Genomic DNA, 10,762 nt, shown 5'->3' on the forward strand with positions numbered 1-10,762 from the left:
GACCGAGCCTTCCATCCTTTACCAAGTATATAGATGCATTAAAATAGACAAGATATAATAGTGATATCCCAACAATAAACGTGTTCCAACAAGGAACAAACTCCAATCTTCACCTGCAACTAGCAATGCTATAAGAGGGGCTGAGCAAAGCAGTAACATAGCCAAACAACGGTTTGCTAGGACAAGGTGGGTTAGAGGTTTGACATGGCAATATGGGAGCCATGGTAAAGCATGGTGGTAGGTATCGTAGCATAGGCATAGCAATAGAGCGAGCATATAGCAAGCAAAGATAGAAGTGATTTTGAGGGTATGGTCATCTTGCCTGAGATCCCGCAAGGAAGAAGAACGGGTCCATGAAGAAGACAAACGGACGTAGATGAACGGATCCTCACAACTCTGGAACAAAACCGAAGCTAACGCGAGAAGTAACCCAGAAAGAAGCAAACAACATAGTAAACAACCATCACATAATCATGGCATGATGCACAACCAAGTATGATGCATGTCCGGTTTAATGATACATGGCATGGCAAAGTGCACAAGAAATCCTACAAATTAAGTGGAGCTCAATATGCAACGGAGTTGCATATTGAAGAAAACACCACATGACTTATTTAGTTCTCTCTCGTTTAGGTACTCAACAATATTAAATGTTGGTTAGCATGGCAAGAGGTGAAGTAAAGTTAAACTAACTATCTAGTTAAGTTTAAATGAGGCCGGAAACAACGAACAACAATTCCGGTAAATCCCCATTTGCATATATTAGGTTTGGTACTGTTTTGTCCTAAACACAATTTTAGAGTTATTAAACATGCAAAGTAAAGCCACCATGTTAAACTAGGCATTTTTCTACCCCAATTACATATAAAGATTATTTAAAACCGAGCTACGGTTAATTAGTATGAATTAAAGCATTTTAATAAGTTATTTAAGCAAATTTAAACAAGCAGCATTTTAAACATTTTAAACATGGATGAAAATTGCATATTATGAAACTAGATGAAATTCTAAACATTTTTCATATATAAAGTTTTTACATGTGATGCTAAGTTTGTGAGTTAAGATATGTATGAAGTCTAGGGGCTTTTCTGCAAAACAGGCAGCATCTGGATAATAGCAAAATTCGCAGGTCCAAGGAAAAAACATAGTGGCCCGAAACTAGTGTAAGATGGGCCAACAGAGAGGAGGGGCTGAGGGAGCTGCTCACAGTGGGCCTTGGGCCGGATCTGGAGAGCGAGTGGTCGGCAGGGCGCGCTGGGCCGACCTGCTTGGTTCACTCGGGGAAGGGTCAACGCAGTCGCATTGAACGACTCGAGGCAGAGGCGTCGTCCTCCTCTCCTCGACAGGAAGTAGAACAGCGGCGGCGTGGGACTTGGCGGCCGGGAATGGGACATGGCACCAGGGCACGGCCTTGCTGAGGACTCCGGCGAGTGGCAGGATGGGGGGAGGGGTCAACGCGGGAGCTCAGTGGCGTTCGGATCCAAGCGCGAGAGGTCTTCAGGTCCTGTTTCCTACCGGATCGAAGCAGAGGCAGCGGGGTGGCAGTCATGGCGCCAACGCGGGAGAAGGCAAGGAGCTCCGAAACGATGAAGAGGCTGCGGGGCACCCTGAGGACGGGCGCGGGGACCTTGGGACCCAGCGTCCATGGCGGAGTTCCAAGGGCGGCGGCGCTGTTCGGTTCCTGTGAGAGAGAGAGAGATGTGAGAGGAGGGAGTAGAGGCAGGGAAGGAGAAGGAAAAGAACAGGGGAGGAGCGGCGACGGGGTCGGCCTGCAGGGTCGGCGAGGCTCGGGCGCGAGGGCTCCTGCCCCGATCCTGGGGCTGGTTGGATCAAAGGAAGGAGGAGGCTTCAGTTGGCTGGAGGTTTGGATCGGGAGGGATGCAGGGATTGGTTCGGCATGGAATCCGAGGAAGTGAGTGGCGGCGGTGGGATGGATCCCTAGGAATTAGGGATTTGGTCTACGTTAGGCTAATATATATAGCAAGTGGGTTTGGTTAGTGGTAAATCCGTCCCTCCGATCGTAATCAGACGGACGGGAAAAAAAATAGATAAGGAGTCCAAACAAGAAAACAGAGATGTTTTCTAGACGTTTGGGGATGATTCAGACCCAACGGTGACGACTGTCCGGGTCGGGTCCGGGACAGTTTCGGACGCGCGCGCGAGGAGGGCCGCGGGCTGAGGAGAGAGGTTAGGTTGGGGGCTAGCGGTGAGTGGACTGTGTAGACGGTCTTGAGCTGAGAGAAGAGAGAGAGAGAGAGGCCCGGCGACTGTTTCCGGAGACCGAAAACGTCCGACGATAGACCGGCTATACTGCCGCTATAGTTATCCGTTGGGGCGTCAAACGGACTCCGACTGCGATGACACTTGACAGACGGTCTATCTAAACTATAATAAGACCACACGCCAACTTTCATCCCATTCCGAAAACATTTTCCTGCCACTTATAAAATAAAATATCGGACATGCCACGGGCACGTGCAAGTGTGTTTGGGCTCAGAACGGGCAACGGACGGAACTGGGGAAACCCGGACGGATGCAAGTTTTAAAACATGATGATGCAATGCACATGATGACATGACAAGATGCAACACGCAAGCAAATGACAAGGCAACAACAGCGAATAACTGGAAGACACCTGGCACAACGGTCTCGGGGCGTGACACCTAGGGTAGCTTGTGCTATATCTCTAGATTCCCCCACAGTTATGCTACAAAGACAATCCCTAAATTCAGATTTGCGAGGTTCACTAGTACTACCCCATTGTGGAAGTTTGCAAGTAGTGGTAAAGAACTCTAAGTCCATAGTGTAAGAATTTTTATAAAGATCAAACAGGACAGTTTGAGAATTACGTGAAGATGAAAATTCAAACCTCCTCACAAAGGAGCTAGTGAGATAGTGGTACTGACGGCATTTTTCTTCCTCGAAGCTCACAAGATCAGCGTTACGCAAATATGCGTTAAATTCTTCCTTAATTCCCGCTTGATCCATGAAGTCCTCTAAAGGCCATTCACAAGGCCGCACTAGAGCGTCCCTTGGTGGCTCATCATCAGCATCACGCATTGCAAGCCTAGGTCCTTGTTTCCTTGAAGAACCACCTTGGTACATTTTCCTAAGCATATTTCTTCCTCTGAAAAATTTCTGAAATTTTTAGTAACTTCAAATAAAAGTGAACCAAACTCAACAAAATTGATAGCAACTACTCCTACAAGTGCCTAGAGCCTATATCATGCATCAAAACTACTTGGAAACACATAAATTTGACATGCAAGCTCAAGAACAGGGTCACCTAAGCAGCAAAAATATGCAATGAATAAAGCACTGAAACAAAAACTAATTGGACCATTGGAGGAGTCACATACCAAGGAACAATCCCCCAGAGCAGTTTTATGAGAGGTGCTTTGAGCAAGGAGATCGAAAATCGCAGCAAAATGAGCTAGAACTCATGCTTGAGCTGGATAATGGTGTTTGTCGGAGGAAGAAGGAGTGTGTGGGTGCAGGAATAAATGGAGGAGGGCCACCATGGGCCCACGAGGCAGGGGGCGCACCCAGGGGGTAGGGCGCGCCCTCCACCCTCGTGGCCAGGTGGATGCCCCCCTGCTATGTTCTCAGTGCCAAATATTCTCAAATATTTCAGAAAAAAATCATATTTAAATTTCAGGGCATTTGGAGAACTTTTATTTTCGGGGTATTTTTATATTGCACGGATAATCAAAAAACAGACAGAAATTACTATTTTTATTTTATTTAATATAAATAACAGAAAGTAAAAAGAGGGTACAGAGAGTTGTGTCTTCTAAATTCATCCATCTCATGATCATCAAAAGGAATCCATTAACAAGGTTGATCAAGTCTTGTTAACAAACTCATTCCGAATAACATGGAACCAAAGAATTTTTGAATAACACTAGGTTACCTCAACGGGGATATGCACATCCCCAACAATAAGAATATCATATTTCTTCTTGACAGTAGGAAGAGGAAATTCAAAACCTCCAAAAATAATTGGTGGAATTTTTCCAATAGAATTGATACTGTGGACTTGAGGTTGTTTCCTCGGAAAGTGTACCGTATGCTCATTACCATTAACATGAAAAGTGACATGGCCTTTGTTGCAATCAATAACAGCCCCTGCAGTATTCAAAAGGGGTCTTCCAAGAATAATAGACATACTATCGTCCTCGGGAATATCAAGAATAACAAAGTCCGTTAAAATAGTAACGTTTGCAACTACAACAGACACATCCTTACAAATGCCGACATGTATAGCAGTTGATTTATCAGCCATTTGCAAAGATATTTCGGTAGGTGTCAACTTATTCAAATCAAGTCTACGATATAAAGAGAGAGGCATAACACTAACACCGGCTCCAAGATCACATAAAACAGTTTTAACATAGTTTCTTTTAATGGAGCATGGTATAGTGGGTACTCCTGGATCTCCAAGTTTCTTTGGTATTCCACCTTTAAAAGTGTAATTAGCAAGCATGGTGGAAATTTCAGCTTCCGGTATCTTTCTTTTATTAGTAACAATTTCTTTCATGTACTTAGCATAAGGATTCATTTTAAGCATATCAGTTAACCGCATACGCAAAAAGATAGGTCTAATCATTTCAGCAAAGCGCTCAAAATCCTCCTCATCATTTTTCTTGGATGGTTTGGGAGGAAAAGGCATGGGTTTCTAAACCCATGGTTCTCTTCCTTTACCATGTTTCCTAGCAACAAAGTCTCTCTTATCATAACGTTGATTCTTTGATTGTGGGTTATCAAGATCAACAGCAGGTTCAATTTCTATATCATTATCATTGCTAGGTTGAGCATCATCATGAACATTATCATTAACATTATCACTAGTTTCAGGTTCATTACCAGATTGTGTTTCAGCATCAGAAATAGAAATGCCATTTGGATTCTCAGGTGTATCAATAACAGGTTCACTAGAAGCATGCAAAGTCCTATCATTTTCTTTTTCTTCCTTTTAGAAGGACTAGGTGCATCTATATTATTTCTCTGAGAATCTTGCTCAATTCTCTTAGGGTGGCCTTCAGGATACAAAGGTTCCTAAGTCATTTTACCAGTTCTAGTAGCCACTCTAACAACATAGTCATTATTCTTACTATTCAATTCATTGAGCAAATCATTTTGAGCTTTAAGTACTTGTTCTACTTGAGTGGTAACCATAGAAGCATGTTTACTAATAAGTTTAAGTTCACCTTTGACATTAGTCATATAATCACCCAAGTGTTCAAGCATATCAGCACTGTGTTTTAATTCTCTACCAAAATAAGCATTGAAGTCTTCTTGCTTAATCATAATTTATCAAACTCATCTAAGCATGGGCTAGCAAACTTAGTAAATGGGATTTCAGCTTTATCATATCTATAGAGAGAATTTACCTTTACTACCTGTGTCGGGTTATCAAGACCATGTATTTCTTCAATAGGAGATGGATTAAAATTATGCATTTCTTCGACAGGCGGTAAATTAAGACCATGTATTTCTTAAATAGGAGGTAAATTCTTAACATCTTCAGCTTTAATACCCTTTTCTTTCATGGATTTCTTTGCCTCTTGCATATCTTCAGGACTGAGAAATAGAACACCCCTTTTTCTTCGGAGTTGGTTTAGGAATAGGCTCAGGATTGGCTCATGAAGTGTCCAATTATTTTCATTTGTCAACATATTATTCAATAGAATTTCAGCTTCATCTGGTGTTCTTTCCCTGAAAACAGAACCAGCACAACTATCCAGGTAATCTCTGGAAGCATCAGTTAGTCCATTATAAAAGATATCAAGTATTTCATTTTTCTTAAGAGGGTGATCAGGCAAAGCATTAAGTAATTGGAGAAGCCTCCCCCAAGCTTGTGGGAGACTCTCTTCTTCAAGTTGCACAAAATTATATATATATATATATCCCTTAAAGCAGCTTGTTTCTTATGAGCAGGGAAAAATTTAGCAGAGAAGTAATAAATCATATCCTGGGGACTACGCACACAACCAGGATCAAGAGAATTAAACCATATCTTAGCATCACTCTTTAATGAGAACGGGAATATTTTAAGTATATAAAAGTAACGAGTTCTCTCATCATTAGTGAACATGGTAGCTATATCATTTAATTTAGTAAGATGTGCCACAATAGTTTCAGACTCATAGCCATAGAAAGGGTCAGATTCAACCAAAGTAATTATATCAGGATCAACAGAGAATTCATAATCCTTATCAGTAACACAGATAGGTGAAGTAGCAAAAGCAGGGTCAGGTTTCATTCTATCATTAAGGGATTGCTGCTTCCATTTAGCTAATAACCTCTTTAGATCATATCTATCATTGCAAGCTAAAATAGCTCTAGTAGCCTCTTCATCCATAACATAACCCTTAGGAACAACAGGCAATTCATATTTATTAGGGGGAGAGTCTTCATCATCGCTTTCGTCAATATTATCAGTTTCAATAATTTCATTCTCTCTAGCCCTAGCAAGTTGTTCATCAAGAAATTCACCAAGTGGCATAGTAGTATCAAGCATAGAAGTAGTTTCATCATAAGTATCATGCATAGCAGAAGTGGCATCATCAATAACATGCGACATATCAGAATCAATAGCAGAAGCAGGTTTAGGTGTCGCAAGCTTACTCAGAACAAAAGGTGAATCAAGTGCAGAGCTAGATGGCAGTTCCTTACCTCCCCTCGTAGTTGAGGGATAAATCTTGGTTCTTGGATCTTTCAAGTTCTTCATAATGATAAGCAGATATAAATCCCAAGTGACTCAAAGAATAGAGCTGTGCTCCCCGGCAACGGCGCCAGAAAATAGTCTTGATAACCCACAAGTATAGCGGATCGCAACAGTTTTCGAGGGTAGAGTATTCAACCCAAAATTATTGATTCAACACAAGGGGAGCCAAAGAATATTCAAGTATTAGCAGCTGAGTTTTCAATTCAACCACACATGGAAACTTAATATCTACAGCATGGTATTTAGTAGCAAAGTAATATGATAGTAGTGGTAATGGTAGCAAAAGGTAATGATAACAAAAGTAATGTTTTTGGTATTTTGTAGTTATGATAATAATAGCAACAGAAAAGTAAATAAGCGAAGAACAATATATGGAAAGCTCGTAAGCAATGGATCGGTGATAGAGAATTATGTCGGATGTGGTTCATCATGTAACAGTCATAACCCAGGGTGAGACAGAACTAGCTCCAATTCATCAATGTAATGTAGGAATGTATTCCAAATATAGTCATACGTGCTTATGGAAAAGAACTTGCATGACATCTTTTGTCCTACCCTCCCGTGGCAGCGGGGTCCTAGAGGAAACTAAGGGATATTAAGGCCTCCTTTTAATAGAGTACCAGACCAAAGCATTAACACATAGTGAATACATGAACTCCTCAAACTACGGTCATCACCGGGAGTGGTCCCGATTATTGTCACTTCGGGATTGCCGGATCATAACACATAGTAGGTGAATATAAACTTGCAAGATAGGATCAAGAACTCACATATATTCATGAAAACATAATAGGTTCAGATCTGAAATCATGGCACTCGGGCCCTAGTGACAAGCATTAAGCATAGCAAAGTCATAGCAACATCAATCTCAGAACATAGTGGATACTAGTGATCAAACCCTAACAAAACTAACTCGATTACATGATAAATCTCATCCAACCCATCACTGTCCAGCAAGCCTACAATGGAATTACTCACGCACGGCAGTGAGCATCATGAAATTGGTGATGGAGGATGGTTGATGATGATGATGGTGACGGATTCCCCTCTCCGGAGCCCCGAACGGACTCCAAATCAGCCCTCCCGAGAGGTTTTAGGGCTTGGCGGCGGCTCCGTATCGTAAAACGCGATGAATCCATCTCCTTAATTTTTTTCTCCCTGAAAGTGAATATATAGAGTTGGAGTTGAGGTCGGAGGAGCTCCAGGGGGGCCATGAGGTAGGGGGCGCGCCCCCACCCTCGTGTCTAGGGTGTGGGCCCCCTGGCCTTGATCTTTTGCCAGTATTTTTATTATTTCCAAAAATACGCTCCGTGGAGTTTCAGCTCATTCCGAGAACTTTTGTTTCTGCACATAAATAACACCATGGCAATTCTGCTGAAAACAGCGTCAGTCCGGGTTAGTTCCATTAAAATCATGCAAGTGAGAGTCCAAAATAAGGGCAAAAGTGTTTGGAAAAGTATATACGACGGAGAAGTATCAAGGCCTAATGAGCAGGGCTGGTGCGAGCAAGGAGCAGACGCGCCAGGACGGCTCGTCCTCTCGGCGGCGCAGCCGCTCCCCCCTGGGCAACGCCGCACTGAAGACACGAGGGGCCGCCATACGTCTGCCCGGCGCGCAGGGGCTGCTGTGGAGGTGCAGCCCGGCCTGCTGGCCGCCCCAAGGTCGCTGACGACGACCCCGCCCTGGTCGGCTGATGCCGTAGCTGACGACCCAATCGCTGGCTTCTTCGTCAATGAGGTCAACGTTGTCCCCCACCAAAAGGGGTTGACTGCATGCTCGCTGAGCTGGACGCCCAGGTGGCTGCGGCGGTGGAGGCCCCCCTCTCCTTCAACAAGCAACTGGAGCAGGCTGGCCCGCTGCCAAGCGGGCCGCTGGACGCTTTCGACCCAACACTCGCGGGGCCGCCTGTGATCGTCGGCCTGCAGCGCCAGCAAGCACCAAGTCGGCCCAAGGAGTTGGCGGTGCAGCTTGGAGCCATCACGCAGCAAGTCCGGCAGCTTCAGTTGGTGCCGGAGGAGTCGGTTCTGCTGCCATCGCCGGGGCCAGTCGTCGTCGGCGCACCCTCCAGCCTCTTCCAGCAGGCCCAGCCTCCCATCCTCATGGTGCCCCCCCTCCTCCCCCGGCGCGCAGAGCTTCAGCGCCTCTCAAGACCCATACTGCAACGACCCCGATGCGTTAGAGCGCCCGCCAAGCTGCAAACCATTCAGAGGTGCCCGTGGCCCAAAGGGCAGCGCTTCCTCTGGTGCATGCGCTGGGCATTCTGGGGCCAAGGGAGAAGATGACTCCAAATGGTGTTGTCGCTCTCATCAAAAAGTTCAAGCAGCCTCTCTCTGAAGAAGACATCAACGCCATTGCCACTCTGACCCGCCTCGACCATGTCGCGCTGCGTATCGCTGCAGGCATGGCCGGACCAGATGCTGCTGCCTCCGTGGCCACTAGTTGATCATGTTAGCTAGCTTTACTAATAGTCTCCAACAGCGGCTAGCCTCCGGCTGGTTTGAGTTAGGTTGTCGCTTTGCTTATGGTAGTTTATGATGGTTGCTCGTTATGCGCCAGTTAGTTTCAGGGGATATTGGTGGACTCTGGAGCCCCCCGGTGCGATGGATGGTGTATCTGTTTTTCTTCCAGTTCAATAGTAATTGTAGTTGTTGGAGCATGATATGGTTTCCCCATGGATGACAACCACTGCCCCATGATGAGCTGGAATGTCCGGGGCATGAACACCTCGGCAAAGCGCGAAGCCATTCGCGAGATTGCTTTATCGCATAGATTAGCTCTTCTCTGTCTCCAGGAGACGAAGATAGACGTCTGGGATCGCGGCCTTGTGTCGGATACTGGAGGGGCCCTGCTAGCTGATTGCATAATCCTCCTAGCCATAGGAATGAGGGGAGGTGCGACCATCTTCTGGAACGCAACCCTTGTCTCGGTTTCATCTCATAGCATAGGCCAATTCGCCATTACGGCCAAAGTTACAATGCTGCAGTCGGGCCAGTCCTTTTGGCTCACCACGATGTATGGGCCGGCCGACGACGCCCGTAAAGACGACTTCCTCCTAGAGCTCTCACGTGCAGCGCCCCCTACATCCGAACCCTGGCTTCTCAATGGTGATTTCAACATCATCTATGAGGCCAGGGACAAGAATAATCTCAATCTTAATAGGAGGATAATGGGATGGTTTAGAAACGCCCTGGACATGGCTGGGCTGCGAGAGATCAAGTGCAAAAATCGAAGATACACTTGGAGCAATGAGCGTCAAAACCCTACACTTGTCAGTATTGACAAATTCTTCTGCAACACTAGTTGGGAGCTGCTATTCCCCAATGACATACTGATGGCAGCATCGACAACCGTCTCTGACCACTGCCCGCTTCTGCTGGCAAATGCTTCCTCCCCTCCTAGTCAGGCAAGATTCAAATTTGAAGTCTTCTGGCCGTGCTTCCCGCATTTCCAGGAGACCATTGAGAAGGCGTGGAATAGGCCCACTACTCACACATGTGCTTTCAAGACGTTGGCGATCAAGTTACACAGAACAGCAAAAGACCTGAAGCTTCGGAGCAAAACTCTGTTCAGCGACGCCAAGGTGCAGTTCCACATGGTGAACGAGGTGATCCTGCGACTAGATATCGCTCAGGAAAGCAGGGCCCTCTCTGCTGCCGAATTCCAGTTAAGGAAGTCCCTCAAGCTACGGCTGATCGGCCTCGCGGCGGTGGAAAGGGCAAGGAAGCGGCAGCCTCAAGAATCACCTGGCTCAGAGCGGGAGACGCCAGTACAAAATTCTTTCATGCCAAAATCTGCTTGAGGCGGCGCAAGAACTTCATCCACTCCATTCAGCTCGATGGTAACACAGCCACAGCCCACGAAGACAAAGAGAAGATGATCTCGGATCACTTCAATGCGGTTCTGGGCTCTTCAGATTCAAGGGCAACCACTCTCAACTGGGATCAGCTGAACATGCCGTCGGTCTCAAATGCAGGCTTGGATAACCCCTTTTCCGAGGAGGAAGTATGGGAAGAGATCAAGGAAATGCCAAAG

The 10,762-nt window shown here is 45.5% G+C and overlaps 1 protein-coding gene across 1 annotated transcript; it reads left to right on the forward strand.

Annotated features, from left to right (window-relative positions):
- Positions 1-9,401: 9,401 nt before the first annotated feature.
- On the forward strand, positions 9,402-10,529 carry LOC147990801 (uncharacterized). Its single transcript, XM_087538400.1, has one exon. The coding sequence runs from the start codon at positions 9,402-9,404 to the stop codon at positions 10,527-10,529; it is 1,128 nt and encodes a 375-aa protein (XP_087394526.1).
- Positions 10,530-10,762: the final 233 nt, after the last annotated feature.

Source organism: Triticum urartu, chromosome 1A (genome assembly GCF_056163025.1).
Source record: "Triticum urartu cultivar PI428250 chromosome 1A, HENAU_Tu73, whole genome shotgun sequence".
NCBI lineage: Eukaryota > Viridiplantae > Streptophyta > Magnoliopsida > Poales > Poaceae > Triticum > Triticum urartu.